We start from the raw sequence: 18,523 nt of genomic DNA on the forward strand, positions 1-18,523 counted from the left end.
CACAGGCCAGAGCAGAACAAAACGGAAGTTCTAGGCCCAGGCTAAGTGCTTTCACTATTGCTGTCTTTAAGGAAAGAAACTGCAAGTACATGAAGCCCACGGTGCATCTTTTTTTTTTAAGATTTTTTTGATGTGGACCATTTTTTTAAAGTCTTTATTGAATTTGTTACAATATTACTTCTGTTTTATGTGTTGGTTTTTTGGCCGCGAGGTATGTGGGATCCCCAACCAGGGATCGAACCCACACCCCCTGCATTGGAAGGCAAAGTCTTAACCACTGGAACGCCAGGGAAGTCTCCCCCATGGTTCATCCTTAAGAGGGTACTTTCTAAAAAAAAGCCTGAGGTAATGCAGGCGGCACTGTGTTAACTCAGTCTCAGTAACCGTGTCTTCACAAAAAAACTGTTTTTATTTTCCAGAGGTTCTTTTACAGACCCATCCTGAGAAGTGAAGTTAAGAAATTATGATGCCCAGAGTGTTCCAGATCAAGTCAGCTGTACCTTAGAGAGACATTAGCTTTAACAAGATTTATTTCTGTCCAGCTGTTACTCTTTACACATACATAACACCTAAATCAATGTGTTTGCTACATGAATTTCCCAGGACTTGGTTCCATGGAATGTACATAAAATCTGTATTTTTTCATTTAATATTCCAGGCAGTAAATTCCCTTTCCTCAGAATTCCTCAGACTACATGAAAAACATAGAAAGCTGCAGAACATGGCCTGCATATGTTAGGTATTCATTAAATAACAGCTGAACGACCACATGAATGCGGCAACACACAAAGGCCTAAATGAGCTCTCTTGTCACAGGTTAATCTGAGAAGTTTGCTTATTGGTAATTACCATTTAACTCTTCTCAACAAACATTAATATGTAAATTGCATAGAGAGTTCTTTTTATTTATTTATTTTTGTCTCTGTTGGGTCTTCGTTGCTGTGCGCAGGCATTCTCTAGTTGCGGCGAGCAGGGGCCACTCTTCGTTGCGGTGCACGGGCTTCTCACTTCAGTGTCTTCTCGTTGCACAACATGGGCTCTAGGCGCACAGGCTTCAGTAGTTGTGGCTCACAGGCTCAGTAGTTGTGGTGCAAGGGCTTACTTACTCCGTGGCATTTGGGATCTTCCCAGACCAGGGCTCGAACCCATGTCCCCTGCATTGGCAGGTGGATTCTTAACCACTGTGCCACGAGGGAAGCCCAAAAGAGAGTTCTTTAGTGCCCAAAGTACGCAAAACCTCTTTATCTTACACACATTCAAGTTGGGATATTATAGTGGTTGAAAAGTCTTGGAGACATGAAGACTGGGTTTGAATTCTGATCTTAATACTTGCTAGTTATGTGACTTTGGAGAAACTGTTTAATCTTTTTAGATTCCGTTTCTTCATCTCTGATGGTAGGATAATAATATTTAACTTGTACAGTTGTCCTGAGCATGTAATGAACACAAGAAAATGTTCAACAGTTCCTGATACATTGATGACAACAATGGTGATGGCTGATACACCTGGATTGAGGCCTCTTGGTTACCCCCATTCTCCAGGACAGACAACAAGCTCCCTGCCATGTGGGGGTCCACATGTCCTAGGGACATATTCATTAGGCATGTTGCATCCTAATTCTCCAGGGTAGCTGCCCATCTTCTCATGCAACACACACTAATTCTCTGAGGTGGGCATAAAGCCCTCCCTAATCCTTCCTTGCCAGCTCTGCAGCCACTGCCAGTCTAACTCAGTTACATCTGCATGCTTATACTTCGACCACACCAGGCTGACTAGCAGTGCTGCAGGCTGCCCAGTCTATTTCCCCACCCCCAGCCAAAGTTCAGGCATGGCCCCAAGGCATGATCCACTGCTGATGGAGGGAGAAGGAGGGAGAGCTTTTCACTGATGTAGCCATCTCTTTTTCCTTGTCATCTTTCTTCCATTTTATCCCCAGCTCCTCATCCCACTATCTCTTTTTATTTGCTTCAAGAGTTGATCTAAGTGGTGCCCATTAGGGCCTCAAAGTCTTCTCTATATAGATCTTAATTACACTAAAGATTGTTACACAGGCATTCCCCATTAAAATAAACTTTCGGGTGCAGAAAGAGTAAAGCAATAAACAAAATCCCATCTAATGGACAGTAATTCAGGTATATTCACAGAAATCATTCCTCTATTTTTAGGACAAGGACTTTTCCCCATGTCCTGTGCTATTCTAACATACAGTTATTCTTATTTACCATAAGTAACTATGGGATATAGACAGTGAACAGGGAAATATGAAGTTAGGTTTACCAACAATCTCCTCAGAAACTTACAGTTGGGGAGGTTGCCCTTCCAGAGTTAAAAAGGCTGCCTGCACTTCTTCCTGAGGGAGATCCCAACTTCTGCCTCAGAACCCAAGAGGAGAAAATCAGGAATGGAATCATGTGTTCCTACCCAGACACACGCTCCCAGCCCTGCAGAAATGATAGGCCTTGAAGAAATGGTTACCTAAAGTCAGAGTAAACTTTCATGAACTTATTCTCATAGCTTCCTACAATTAAAAGGAAAATAAGAGAATACATTTGAACATACAAAGACTAAGTCACATTTACAAATCACCTTTATTTTATCTGAGTTTACTAGAAAGAAATAAATTCAGGAGGCAAAAAAAATAGTTTTTCATGTGATTTACACATCTGATTTATTTTACCAAATAAAAAGCATGACTTAACAGTTTTCTCCTTCTAATTGTATAATTTGTTTTCTCCTAAGACCTGTATCACAAATGCGAACCCTTAGGAATAAATGTAACAGAAAAGAAACTCTGTTCTGAATAAGACCTAGAAAATTTTAAATAAACTACCAGTACCAACTGCTAATTCTTTTGCAATGATATGAACCATTGTTTAAAATTCTCTAGCTTTTCACATCTTTTTCTTTGGAATGTAAAAAAAAAAAGGACAGATAAGGTCTATATAATTTTAGCAAGACAGTCGATCTTTCCAGGCAAGGTCTGACATACTAGATAAGATCAGGAAACTGAATTTCCCTCTGCTAGGAAAAATACGATTTCAAAAATATGAATGTAATGCAAGATATCTTCTATAGCCTTCAATTTAATCTCTCAGTACAGATATACAGTTCTGCTATATTGACTTATGGCCTGTACAAAACAGAATTCAGTGAACTTCTGAGTATGTCCATTCCCTTTCTTTGCATTACGCGTTAATGACCACTCGCCTTTAGAAGGCAATTCCTTCCTATGGAAAGCTAACCAATACACCCAATCTTTTATTCCTGCTATGTGAAATGCTCATGTGAAACGAAACAGGTTATGGAACAAGCTCAAGAAAAATCATAAGTTACCGCCATCAATAGCATTCCGCTTGTCTGCCTCTTCTCATCCTAGCACGTTCTTGGAAACAGGAAAGAAAAGGTCCACTTAGACAATCATGCATCTCAATGAACAGACCCCAGACCCAGATGACCCAGTGGACACTGGGACAACTGAGGAAGAACGTATAAAAAATAAAAGATATGTCAAATACGGTATTTTTAAGGTAAGCATATAAGCATTATAAGCATAAATAAGACTGTCTATCTGAGGTTAAGATCTGTCTTAGACTTTTAAACCAAAAGTCACATTAATGAATATACTTTTGTACCTCAAAATCATCACCTCCAAAGTCTTTCCTCTGTTCATCACCGAGAGACAGCATTTCAGTCTTACCGAATAGAATCTATACTAACCAATGTGGTAAGTTTCTTAGTACCTCTCTACCATCCAACCAGTCAGGAATTCTTGAGTTAAATCCTCATGAACAAATGACATCCTGCACCAAAAATTTGGTTGCCTTTATCACTCTTATTCCATGAAGCTCATGAATGAAAACTCCTACTTATTTTATAATTGCTCATCCAACTTATAAAACTTAGATCGGCACCTTTTTACACTGTATTTCTTTAAATACTCTTTAACCATTTACTTTCTTAAAAAGCAATAATGCCTATCACTTCAAGAGACTAGCCACTTGGCTCCTAACACACATTAAATGGCTAATTCAGTCCTCCTAACAGCACAAAGGGAAAGTACTCTCTATAATATGGCTGCGAAAAAACAGAAACTATGTAAGCCACCTACAAAGAAATCTGCACACACATAAGCTGTGAATCCTACAACTCTACAACTTTTGGCAGAAGTGGAAAAAATACAAAGAAATTAGCAATGGAAAACATGTTTAAGTTTTTCAGTCATTTTCAGTTACAAAAACCTAAAGATCAGGAAAAGCCAGAGATACAGTGAAATTTATACAAGAAAAATTTAATATGAAGTCATTGTACTCACCGTCTGATGGTTTCTGTCACAGTAACGCAGCCCAAAGTAATCTATCTCCACAAGGTTTATGTGACGGAATACGTGCTCAAGGACAACGGAACCTTTCGTTGACTTCTGCAAAAATAATTCACAGTTTTGTTTTATAACAAACACAGTGTGTGTTTTTTTAATAAGGTGCCTTGTCTTTCTCAGTGGGACACAGTCACAGTTCTCATCTTTTATTAGCTTTGCTCACATGGGAACAATTTTATTAGCCCATAGTTCCCTCTTTAAGTTTTGCCTCAATTACAAAGAAAGGGATTTCAGTATTAAATGAATTGCTTTGGAAAACAATTTTTAAATTGTTGTACATTTTAAATTAATATAAGGTCCTTTTCTTACAGTACTGTAAAATATCTTTAAGATGAAATTATTATTTTAATAAAGATAACAGTTTATATGAAGTGCATCTAATAAATTCATCAAAAAAACTTACTTTGGTTAAAAATCCCACAGTTCTTTCACTTTAAAAAGCAATTTTCACCTACATCATTACTCTCACAACTAATGCAGAAAATATATAAAATTAAAATAACAATAGCCAAAGCTTTTTAAATTTTTTTCTTATTTTCTTTAGTAAGGTTTTATGTTTTATTTTTTAATTGAAATATAGTATGCATACAATATTATGTTAGTTTCAAGTGTACTACGTAAGGATTTGACATTTGCATACATTATGAAATGATCACCACAATAAGTTTAACAACCATCTTTTCCCATACGGTTACTATGATATTATTGACCATATTCCTTGTGCTGTATATTACACCCCAATGATTATTTATTACATAACTGGAGGTCTGTACCTCTTAATCCCTTCATCAATTTGGCCCCCTCCCTTCTGGCAACCATCCTTTTGTCCTTTGTATCTACAAGTCTGCCTTCATTTTGTCTTATCAGTTTGTTCTGTTTCTAGATTCCACAGGTATTTGTCTTTCCCTGTCTGACTCATTGCTCTTAGTAAAATACCCTCTAGATCCATCCATTTTGTCACAAATAGCAAGGCTTCTTTTTTTTTTTTTTATGGCTGAGCAGTATTCTACTGTGTATATACACACCGCATCTTTATTCATTCATCTATCAATGAACACTTAGGTTGCTTCTACATCTTGGCTATTGTAAATAATGATGCAATGAACACTGGAGTGCATATATCTTTTCAAATTAGTGTTTTTGATTTCTTCAGGTAAACCCAGAAGTGAAATTCCTGGATTATATGACAGTTCTACATTTAAATTTTCAAGAAACCCCCATACTGTTGTCCATAGTGGCTGAATCAATTTACGTTCCCACCAAAAGTGTACAAGGGTTCCCTTTACTCCATGTTCTCACAAACATTTGTTATTTGTTGCCTTTTGATGATAGCAATTCTGACAAGTATGAGGTGGTTTCTCACTGTGGTTTTGATTTGCATTTTCCTGATGATTAGTGATATAGCGCATCTTTTCATGTATCTGTTGGCCATCAGTTTGCTTTCTTTGGAAAAATGTCTATTCAGGTCCTGTTCCCATTTTTAAATTGGGATGTTTGTTTTTTTACCATTAGGTTGTATGACTTTTTTGTGTACCTTGGATATTAACCCCTTATTGGGTATATTGTTTGCAAATATCTTCTCCAATTCAGTAAGCTGTCTTTTCACTTTTTTGACAGTTTTCTTTCTGTGCAAAAGCTCTTTAGTTTGATGTCGTCCCATTTGTTTATTTTGCTTTTGTTTCCCTTGCCTGAGGAGACAGATCCAAAAAATATATAGCTAAGACTGATGTCAAAGGGCCCACTGTTTGTTTTCTTCTAAGAGTTTTATGGTTTCAGGTCTTACATTTACGTCTTTAATCCATTTTGAGTTTATTTTTGTATATGATGTGAGAAAGTAGTCCAGTTTGATTCTTTTGCATGTAGCTGTCCAGTTTTACAAACACTATTTATTGAAGAAGCTGTCTTTTCCCCATTGTATATTTTCCTGCCTCCTTTGTCATAGATTAATTGACCATATAAGTGTGGGTTCAATTCTAGGCTTTCTGTTCTGTTCCATTGATCTATATGTCTGTTTTTGTGCCAGTACCATATTGTTTTGATTACTGTAGCTCTGTAGTGTAGCTTGAAACCATGGAATGTGATACCTCCAGCTTTGTTTTTCCTTCTCAAGACTGCTTTGGCTATTTGGGGTCTTTTGTGTTTTGATACACATTTTAGAATTATTTGTTCTAGTTCTATAAAAAATTCCACTAGTATTTTGATAGTGATTGTGATGAATCTATAGATTGCCTCAGGGAGTATGGTCATTCTAACCATATTAATTCTTTCAGTATGTAAGTACAGTATATATCTTCTTTTTTTTAAATAAATTTATTTTATTTATTTATTTTTGGCTACATTGGGTCTCCATTGCCATATGCAGGCTTTCTCTAGTTGCAGCAAGTGGGGGCTATTCTTTGCTGTGGTGCACAGGCTTCTCATTGCAGTGGCTTCTTTTGTTGCGGAGCAAGGGCTCTATGTGTGCAGGCTTCAGTAGTTGTGGCATGAGGGCTCAGTAGTTGTGGCTCATGGGCTCTAGAGCACAGGCTCAGTAGTGGTGGCACACAGGCTTAGCTGCTCCACAGCATGTGGGATCTTCCCAGACCAGGGATCGAACCCATGTCCCCTGAAATTGGCAGGTGGATTCTTAACCACTGTGCCACCAGGGAGGTCCCACAGTATATATTTTCATCTATTTGTGTCATCTTCAATTTCTTTCATCAAAGTCTTATAGTTTTCCAAGTACAAGTCTTACTTCTGTGGTTAGATCTACTCCTATTTTACTCTTTTGATATAATTGTGAGACTGTTTTCTGTTTTCTTAATTTCCTTTCCAATAGTTCATTGTTAGTGTACAGAACTGCAACAGATTTCTGTATGTTAATTCTGTATCTTGCAACTTTACTGAATTCATTTATTAGTTCTAATAGATTTCTGATGACATCTTTAGGATTTTCTATATACAGTATAATGTCATCTGCAGATAGTGACAGTTTTATTTCTTCCTTTCCAAACTGGATTCCTTTTATTTCTTTGTCTTATCTAATTGCTGTGGCAAGGACTGCCAATACTATGTTGAATAAAGCGGCAAGAGTGGGCCTCCTTGTCTTGTTCCTGATCTCAGAGGAAATGTTTTTAGCTTTTCACAGCTGAGTATGATGTTGGCTGTAGTTTTGTCATATATGGCCTTTATTTTGTTGAGATATGTTTCCTACATAACCACTTTGTGAAGAGTTTTTTTTTTAATCATAAATTGAGGTTGAATTTTGTCAAAAGCTTTTCCTGCATCTATTGAGATAATTATATAACTTTTATTCTTCAATCTGTTAATGTGGTATGTTACATCGATTGATGTGCTGATATTGAACCATTCTTGCATCCCTGAGATAAATCCCTCTTGATCATGGTATATGATCTTTTTAATGTATTGTTGAATTTGGTTTGCTAATATTTTATTGATGATTTTTGCATCTATGTTTATCAGTGATATTGGCCTCTAATTCTTTTTGTGGGGTCCTTGTCTGGTTTTGTATCAGGATGATGCTACCCTTGTACAATGAGTTTGGAAGCATTCCTTCCTTTGAAATTTTTTGGAATACTTTGAGGACCCATGTTAACTTTTGTTTGTTTGTTTGTTTGTTGGCTGCTTTGGATTTTCATTGCTGTGAGTGTGCTTTCTCTAGCTGCGACGAGCGGGGGCTATTCTTCGTTGCTGTGCATGGACTTCTCTTTGCAGTGGATTCTCTTGTTGCAGATCACAGGCTCTAGGCGCGTGGGCTTCAGTAGTTGTAGCATGAGGACTTAGCAGTTGTGGCTTGTGGTCTCTAGAGCACAGGCTCCATAGTTGTGGCTCAGGGGCTTAGTGGCTCCACAGCATGTGGGATCTTCCCAGACCAGGGCTCGAACCCGTGTCCCCTGCATTGGCAGGCAGATTCTTAACCACTATACCACCAGGCAAGCCCTTAACTCTTATTTAAATGTTTGGTAGTATTCACCTGTGAAGCCATCTGGTACTGGACTTTTATTTACTGGGAGTTTTTTTTTAATTACTGATTCAATTTCATTACTGGTGATTGGTCTGTTCGTATTTCAATTTCTCCCTGATTCAGCCTTGAAACATTGCATGTTTCTAGGAACTTATCCATTTCTTCTAAGCTGTCCATTTTATTGGTGTATAATTGTTCACAGTAATCTCTTAGGATCCTTTGTAGCTCTGTGGTGTCAGGTGTAAATTCTCTCTCATCTCTGATTTTATTTATTTGGGCCCTCTCTTTTTTTCTTGATAAGTCTGGCTAAAGGTTTGTCAATTTTGTTTATCTTTTCAAAGAACCAGCACTTAGTTTCATTGATCTTTTCTACTGTTTTTTCAGTCTCTATTTCATTTATTTCTACTCTGGTCTATGATTTCTTTCCTTCTGTTACCTTTGGGCTTTGTACTTTTTCTAGTTCTTTTAGGTGTAAGGATAGATTGCTTGACATTTTTCTTGTTTTCTGAGGTAGGCTTGTACTGCTATAAACTTCCTTTAGAACTGCTTATGCTGCAGCCCATAGATTTTGGATTGTTATGCTTCCATTTTCATTTGTCCCCAGATTTTTTAATTTTCTCTTTGATTTTTTCGAGTGACTCATTGGTTGTTTAGCAGCATACTGGTTAGCCTACAGGTCTTTGTGTGTTTTGCAGTTTTCTTCTCGTAGTTAGTTTCTAGTCTAACACCAGTGAGGCTGAAAAAGATGTCTGATATAATTTCAATCTTCTTAACTTTATGGAGACTTGTTTTGTATCCTAGCCTGTGATCTATCATGGAGAATGTTCCATGTTCATTTGAAAAGAACGTATTCTGCTGCTTTTGGATGGAATGTTCTAACTGTATCTATTGAGTCTCTCTGATCTAATGTGTCGTTTAAAGCCACTGTTTCCTTACTGATTTTCAGTCTGGATGATCCGTCCATTGATGTAAGTGGGGTGTTGTTTTTGTTTTCGTTTTGCCTGGGCCCAGTGGAATGTGAGGTCTTAGCTCCCTAACCAGGGATCGAACTCATGCCCCCTGAAGTGAAAGAGTGGGGTCCTAACCACTAGAGCAACAGGGAATTCCCTGAAAGTGGGCTGTGAAAGTCCCCTACTATTAATGTGTTACTGTCAATTTCCCCCTTTATGTTTGTTAATATTTGCTGTATGTATTTAGGTGTACCTATGTTGGGTGCATATATATTTACAATTGTTGTATTTTCTTTCTTCTTGAATTGATCCCTTAAATGATTATATACTGTCCTTCTTTGGCTTGTTACAGTCTTTCTTTTAAAGTATATTTTGCCTGATACAAGTATTGCTACCCACCAGCTGTCTTTTCATTTCTCTCTGCATGGAATACTTTTTTCCATCCTCTTACTTTCAGTCTGTGTGTCTTACATCTCAAGTAAGCATATACATGGGTCTTGTTCTTTATCCATTCAGCCACTCTCTCTTTTGACTGGAGCATTTAAAGTAATTGACAGGTATGTAATTACTGCCATTTTGTTAAGTTTTCTGGTTGTTTTTGTAGTTCTTTTTTCTTCCTTTCTCCTATGATAGATTTTTGGTTTGCAGTTACCATAAGGTTCATATTTAACAACCTATATACATGTGATTATTTTAAGACGACGATTTCAAGTTTGAAGACATTCTAACATTAATCTCCCCCCACCGCACTGTTTACAGTGTTTGACATCATATTTTATATCTTTTTGTTCTGTATATCTCTTATATAGTTCTTGTGGATATAGATAATTTTCTATATCTTCTAGCCTTCCTACTAGCTTTATAAGTGGTTGGTCAACTACCTTTACTTTATGTTTGCCTTTACCAATTAGATTTTTCCTTTCATAATTTTCCTATTTCTATTTATGGTCTTTTTCCTTTCCTGCTTAGAGTAGACCCTTTAAAACTTCTTACAAAGCGGATTTTGAGGTGCTGAACTCTTTTAGCTTTTCCTTGTCTGTAAAACTCTTTCCCTCTCCTTCAAATCTGAATGATAGGGACTTCCCTGGTGCTGCAGTGGTTAAGAATCTGCCTGCCAATGAAGGGGACACGGATTCAAGCACTGGTATGGGAAGATCCCACATGCCACAGAGCAACTAAGCCAATGTGCCACAACTACTGAGCCTACACTCTAGAGCCGACGTGCCACAATTACTGAAGCCAACGTACCTAGAGCCCATGCTCTGCAACGACAGAACCCACAGCAATGAGAAGCCCGCGCACCGCAACGAAAGTAGCCCCCACTCGCCGCAACTAGAGAAAGCCCGCACGCAGCAAGGAAGACCTAACGCAGCCAAAAATAAAAAATAAATAAATTTATTTTAAAAAAATCTGGATTAGGGGACTGGTTCAAGATGGTGGAGTAGAAGGACATGCTCTCACTCCCTCTTTTGAAAACATCAGAATCACAACTAACGGCTGAACAATCATCGACAAGAAGACACTAGAACTCACCAAAAAAGATACCCCACATGCAAAGACAAAGGAGAAGCCGCAATGAGATGGTAGGAGGGGTGCTATTACAATGAAATCAACTCCTATAACTGCTGTGTGGGTGACTCACAAACTGGAGAACACTTACCACAGACGTCCACCCATTGGAGTGAAGGTTCTGAGCCACATGTCAGGCTTCCCAACCTGGGGGTCTGGCAACAGGAGGAGGAATTCCTAGAGAATCAGACTTGGAAGGCTAGTGGGATTTGATTGCAGGACTTCAGCAGGACTGGGGGGAAAAGACAGTCCACTCTTGGAGGGCACACACAAAGTAGTGTGTGCATCGGGACACAGGGGAAGGAGCAGTGACCCCATAGGAGACTGAACCAGACCTACCTGCTAGTGTTGGAGGGTTTCCTATAGAGGCAGCGGGTGGCTGTATCTCACTGTGAGGACAAGGACACTGGCAGCAGAAGTTCTGGGAAGTACTCCTTGGTGTGAGCCCTCCCAGAGTCTGCCATTAGCCCCACCAAAGAGCCCGGATAGTCTCCAGTGTTGGGTCACCTCAGGCCAAACAACCAACAGGGAGGGATCCCAGCCCCACCCATCAGCAGTCAAGCAGATTAAAGTTTTACTGAGCTCTGCCCACCAGAGCAACAGCCAGATCTACCCACCACCACTCCCTCCCATCAGGAAACTTCCACAAGCCTCTTAGATAGCCTCATCCACCAGAGGAAAGACAGCAGAAGCAAGAAGAACTACAATCCTGCAACTTCTGGAACAAAAACCACATTCACAGAAAGATAAACAAGATGAAAAGGCAGAGGGCTATGTACCAGATGAAGGAACAAGATAAAACCCCAGACAAACAACTAAATGAAGTGGAGACAGGCTATCTTCCAGACAAAGAATTCAGAATAATGATAGTGAAGATGATCCAGGACCTCGGAAAAAGAATGGAGGCAAAGATTGAGAAGATGCAAGAAATGTTTAACAAAGATCTAAAAGAATTAAAGAACAAACAAACACACATGAACAATACAATAACTGAAATAAAAACTACACTAGAAGGAATCAATAGCAGAATAACTGAGGCAGAAGAACGGATAAGTGACGTGGAAGACAGAATGGTAGAATTCATGCAGCTGTGGAACAGAATAAAGAAAAAAGAACGAAAAGAAATGAAGACAGCCTAAGAGGCCTCTGGGATAAGAAACGCAACAACATGTGCATTATACGGGTCCCAGAGGGAGAAGAAGAGAGAGAAACGACCCAAGAAAATATTTTAAGAGATTATGGTCGAAAACTTCCCTAACATGGGAAAGGAAATAGCCAACCAAGTCCAGGAAGCACAAAGAGTCTGATACAGGATAAACCCAAGGAGAAACACACTGAGACACAAAGTAATCAAATTGGGAAAAAATAAAGAGAAAGAAAAATTATTGAAAGCAGTGAGGGAAAAACAACAAATAACACACAAGGGAACTCCCATAAGGTTAACAGCTGATTTCTCAGCAGAAACTCTACAAGCCAGAAGGAAGTGGCATGACATACTTAAAGTGATGAAAGGGAAGAACCTACAACCAAGATTACACTACCCAGCAAGGACCTCATTCAGATCCAATGGATAAATCAAAAGCATTACAGACAAGCAAAAGCTAAGAGAATTCAGCACCACCAAACCAGCTCTACAACAAATGCTAAAGGAACTTCTCTAAGTGGGAAACACAAGAGAAGAAAAGGACCTACAAAAACAAACCCATAACAATTGAGAAAATGGTAAGAGGAAAATACATATCGATAATTACCTTAAACATGAATGGATTAAATGCTCCAACCAAAACACACAGGCTTGCTAAATGGATACAAAAACAACACCCATATATATGCTATAGAGACCCACTTCAGATGCAGGGACACATACAGACTGAAAGTGAGAGGATGGAAAAAGATATTCCATGAAAATGGAAATCAAAAGAAAGCTGGAGTAGCTATACTCATATCAGATAAAATAGACTTTAAAATAAAGAATGTGACAAGAGACAAGGAAGGACACTACATAATGATCAAGGGATCGATCCAAGAAGAAGATATAACAATTATAAATATATATGCACCCAACATAGGAGCACCTCAATACATAAGGCAACTGCTAACAGCTCTAAAAGAGGAAATAGTCAGTAACACAGTAATAGTGGGGGACTATAACACCTCACCTACACCAATGGACAGATCACCCAAACAGAAAATTAATAAGGAAACACAAGCTTTACAGGAGAAAATAGACCAGATAGATTTGATTGATACTTATAGGACATTCCATCCAAAAAGAGCAGATTACACTTTCTTCTCAACTGCGCACAGAACATTCATCACGTCTCAGTAAATTTAAGAAAACTGAAATCATACAAAGCATCTTTTCTGACCACAGCACTATGAGATTAGAACTGAATTACAGGGAAAAAAAAATGTAAAAAACACAAACACATGGAGGCTAAACAATACGTTACTACATAGCCAAGCAATCACTGAAGAAATCAAAGGGAAATCAAAAAATACCTAGAGACAAATGACAATGAAAACACGATGATCCAAAACCTACGGGATGCAGCAAAAGCAGTTCTAAGAGGGAAGTTTATAGCTATACAAGCTTACCTCAAGAAACAAGAAAAATCTCAAATAAACAATCTAGCCTTACTCCTAAAGGAACTAGAGAAAGAAGAACAAACAAAACCCAAAGTTAGCAGAAGGAAAGAAATCATAAAGATCAGAGCAGAAGTAAATGAAATAGAAACAAAGAAAACAACATCAAAGATTAACAATACTAAAACCTGGTTCTTTGAGGAGAAAAACAAAATGGATAAACCATTAGCCAGACTCATCAAGAAAAAGAGAGAGAGGACTCAAATCAATAAAACTGGAAATGAAAAAGGAGAAGTTATGACTGACACCGCAAAAATACAAAGCATCCTAAGAGACAACTACAAGCAACTCTATGCCAATAAATGGACAACCTGGAAGAAACGGACAAATCCTTAGAAAGGTATAACCTTCAAAGACTGAACCAGGAAGAAATAGAAAATATGAACAGATCAATCACAAGTAATGAAATTGAAACTGTGATTAAAAATCTTCCAACACACAAAAGTCCAGGACTAGATGGCTTCACAGGTGAATTCTATCAAACATTTAGAGAAGAGCTAACACCCATCCTTCTCAAACTCTTCCAAAATATTGCAGAGGAAGGAACACCCCCAAACTCATTCTGTGAGGCCACCATCACCCTGATACCAAAACCAGACAAAGATACTACAAAAAATGAAAAATTACAGACCACTATCACTGATGAATATAGATGCAAAAATCCTCAACAAAATACTAGCAAACATAATCCAACAACACATTAAAAGGATCATACACCATGATCGAGTGGGATTTATCCCAGGGATGCAAGGATTCTTCAATATATGCAAATCAATCAATGTGATACACCATATTAACAAATTGAAGAATAAAAACCATATGATCATCTCAACCGATGCAGAAAAAGCTTTGGACAAAATTCAAAACCCATTTACGATAAAAACTCTCCAGAAAGTGGGCATAGAGGGTACCTACCTCAACATAATAAAGGCCATATATGACAAACCCACAGCAAACATCATTCTCAATGGTGAAAAACTGAAAGCATTTCCTCTAAGATCAGGAACAAGACAAGGATGTCCACTCTCACCACTATTATTCAACATAGTTTTGGAAGTCCTAGCCACAGCAATCGGGAAGAAAAAGAAATAAAAGGAATCCAAATTGGAAAAGAAGAAGTAAAACTGTCACTGTCTGCAGATGACATGATACTATACATAGAGAATCCTAAAGATGCCACCAGAAAACTTCTAGAGCTAATCAGTGAATTCGGTAAAGTTGCAGGATACAAAATTAATACACAGAAATCTCTTGCATTCCTATACACTAATGATGAAAAATCTGAAAGAGAAATTAAGGAAACACTCCCATTTACCACTGCAACAAAAAGAATAAAATACCTAGGAATAAACCTACCTAGGGAGACAAAAAACCTGTATGCAGAAAACTATAAGACACTGATGAAAGAAATTAAAGATGATACCAACAGATGGAGAGATATACCATGTTCTTAGATTGGAAGAATCAATATTGTGAAAATGACTATCCTACCCAAAGCAATCTACAGATTCAATGCAATCCCTATCAAATTACCAATGGCATTTTTTACAGAACTAGAACAAAAAATCTTAAAATTTTTATGGAGACACAAAAGACCCCGAATAGCCAAAGCAGTCTTGAGGGAAAAAAACAGAGCTGGAGGAATCAGACTCCCTGACTTCAGACTATACTACAAAGCTACAGTAATCAAGACAATATGGTACTGGCACAAAAACAGAAATAGAGATGAATGGAACAGGATAGAAAGCCCAGAGATAAACCCACGCACCTACGGTCAACTAATCTATGACAAAAGAGGCAAGGATATACAATGGAGAAAAGAAAGTCTTTTCAATAAGTGGTGCTGGGAAAACTGGATGGCTACATGTAAAAGAATGAAATTAGAACAGTCCCTAACACCATACACAAAAATAAACTCAAAATGGATTAGAGACCTAAATGTAAGACCGGGCACTATGAAACTCTTAGAGGAAAACATAGGAAGAATACTCTTTGATATAAATCACAGCAAGATCTTTTTTGATCCACCTCCTAGAGTAATGGAAATAAAAACAAAAGTAAACAAATGGGACCTAATGAAACTTCAAAGCTTTTGCACAGCAAAGGAAACCATAAACAAGACGAAAAGACAACCCTCAGAAAAAAAAAAAAAAAAAAGACAACCCTCAGAATGGGAGAAAATATTTGCAAATGAATCATCAAAGGATTAATCTCCAAAATATATAAACAGCTCATGCAGCTCAATATTAAAAAAGCAAACAACCCAATCCAAAAATGGGCAAAAGACCTCAATAGACATTTCTCCAAAGAAGACATACAGATGGCCAAGAAGCACATGAAAAGCTGCTCACCATCACTAATCATTAGAGAAATGCCAATCAAAACTACAGTGAGGTATCACCTCACACCAGTTAGAATGGGCATCATCAGAAAATCTACAAACAACAAATGCTGGAGAGGGTGTGGAGAAAAGGGAACCCTCTTGCACTGTTGGTGGGAATGTAAATTGATACAGTCACTATGGAGAACAGTATGGAGGTTCCTTAAAGAATTAAAAATAGAATTGCCATATGACCCAGCAATCCCACTACTGGGCATATAATCAGAGGAAAACATAATTCAAAAAGACACATGCACCCCAATGTTCATTGCAGCACTATTTACAATAGCCAGGTCATGGAATCAACTGAAATGCCCATCGACAGACGAATGGATAAAGAAGATGTGGTACATATATACAGTGGAATATTACTCAGCCATGAAAAGGAACGAAATTGGGTCATTTGTGGAGATGTGGCTGCATCTAGAGACTATCATACAGAGTGAAGTAAGTCAGAAAGAGAAAAACAAATATCGTATATTAACACATATATGTGGAACCTAGAAAATGGTACAGATGAACTGGTTTGCAGAGCAGAAAACTGGACACAGATGTAGAGAACAAATGTATGGACACCAAAGGGGGAAAGCGGCAGGGGGTGGAGGGGTGTTGTGATGAATTGGGAGATTGGGGTTGACATGTGTACACTGATGTGTATCAGATGGATGACTAATAAGAAAATAAACATTAAAAAAAGGTATCAGCTTCATTAAAACAACAAATACTGTAAAGTTTCTTAACTGAAATGAATCTGAGCTTGGAAAAAAGAGGGATGTGTTGATTAGAACACTGTACAGGGATTAATTAGTTAATAGTTTCTAAAAATAGTTAAAATAATGAAATTGTATGTGTCAGTAAAGAATAAGCATATGATAATGCTTTCCATTAAAAAAAAAAAAAAAGATCTGAATGATAGCTTTGCCGGGTAGAATAATCACAGTTGTAGCTTTCTTCCTTTCATCACTTTGAATGTATCATGCTACTCCCTTCTGGTCTGCAGAGTTTCTGCTGAAAAGTCAGCTCACAGTCTTACAGGAGGTCCCTTGAATATGACTAGTTGCTTTTCTCTTGCTGCTTAACATTCTCTCTTCATGTTTAATTTCTGCCATTTTAATTAAAATATTTTTTCATGTGGACCTCTTTGGATTCTTCCTGTTTGGACTCTGTGCTTCATGGACCTGGATGTCTATTTCTTTTCTCAGGTTAGGGTAGTTTTCAGCTATTATTTCTTGAAGTAAATTTTCTGCCCCTTTCTCTCTTCTCTTTCTGGGGCCCCTATAATGCAAAATGCTAGTACAACTGATATTGTCTCAGAGGTATCTTAAACTATTCTCATTTTTCTTTATTTCTTTCCTTTTTTTTTTTTTCTATTCAGTTTAGGTGATTTCCACTACTTTGTCTTCTAGGTTGCTGATCCGGTGTTCTGTATCATCTAATCTACTGTTGATTCCTTCTAATGTATTTCTGATTTGTTACTGTATTCTTCAGCTTTGCTTGGGTCTTTATATTTTCTTACTCTTGGTTAAACTTCTCACTGTGTTCATCCATTTTTCCCCCAGGTTCACTGAGCATCTTTGTGATCAGTACCTTGAACTCTATCAGGTAGATTGTTTAACTCCACTTCAGTTAGTTCTTTTTCTGAGGTTCTGCCTTGTTCCTTCATTTGGAATATATTCACCTGTCTCCTCATTTTGCCTAATTCTCTGTGTTTATTCCTATTTATTAGGTAGCTCGATTATGTTTCCCAGTCTTGAAGAAGTAGCTTTATATAGGAGACATCCTGTGGGTCCCAGCAGCATAGTCCCCTCTAGTCACCAGAGCAATTTGCTCTAGGGTTCTCCTGTACATTGCCCTTCTCTGGTGGTGGGTCCAACTACTGTGGGTGCAGTAATAGGCAAGACTGGCCTCCAGCTCAGTTGGCTGCCAGGTCCTGCCTTGTGCTGTGGTTGCCAGCCCAGCGTTGGGCAGAGCTGGGTCCCAGCATAGGTGGCTTTGTGGCCCTGAGTGTTCTGGAACTGGTGCTGGCCTGCTGGTGGACAAGTAAACCCCTGGCACTAACAGGCTAGAGGGAAAACTCCAAAATGTCCCTTGCCAGCACCTGTGTCTTCATGGTAAAACAAAAATGGCTGCTGCAGCATCTATGTCACCAAAGGGAATCCCACTTGCTTCCTGCCTCTCCAGGAGACTCTCTGAGATCAGCAAGTGGGCCTGACCCAGGCTTTCTTCGAATTACTGGCTCTGTGCTGGGACTCAAAGCATATGACGTTTTGCATTCACCCTTTAAGAGTACAGTCTTTGTCTCCTACAGCCCTCCAGCTCTCCCATACGTAAGCCTCACTGGCCTTCAAAGCCAGACATTCTGGGGGCTTGTCTTCCCAATGCAAACCCCTTGGGCTGGGGAACCCAATGTGGGACCTGGACCCCTTGCGCTTTAGGGAAAACTTCTGCAATGGCAGTTATCCTCCCATTTGTGGGTCACCTTCCCAGGGGTGTAGGACTTGACTGTAATGAATCTCTCGTACCCATCTCATTGTGGTTCCTTCTTTTCATCTTTGCTTGTGGAAAATCTTTTTTGCCACTCTTCAGGTTGTTCCCAGAGGTAGTTGCTCTGTAAATGGTTGTAATTTGATGTGCCCAT

The 18,523-nt window shown here is 38.4% G+C and overlaps 1 protein-coding gene across 7 annotated transcripts in view; it reads right to left on the reverse strand.

The window, feature by feature from the left end:
- EPB41L4A (erythrocyte membrane protein band 4.1 like 4A) overlaps window positions 1-18,523 on the reverse strand; it is a 365,694-nt gene that overhangs the window by 257,322 nt on the left and 89,849 nt on the right. For all 7 annotated transcript variants that reach the window (XM_049707507.1, XM_004267456.3, XM_033423779.2 and 4 more), the window contains one exon: window positions 4,314-4,418. In XM_049707507.1, the coding sequence (XP_049563464.1) occupies window positions 4,314-4,418 (105 nt within the window). The remainder of the gene's footprint in view (window positions 1-4,313; window positions 4,419-18,523) is intronic.

Source organism: Orcinus orca, chromosome 3 (genome assembly GCF_937001465.1).
Source record: "Orcinus orca chromosome 3, mOrcOrc1.1, whole genome shotgun sequence".
Lineage (NCBI taxonomy): Eukaryota > Metazoa > Chordata > Mammalia > Artiodactyla > Delphinidae > Orcinus > Orcinus orca.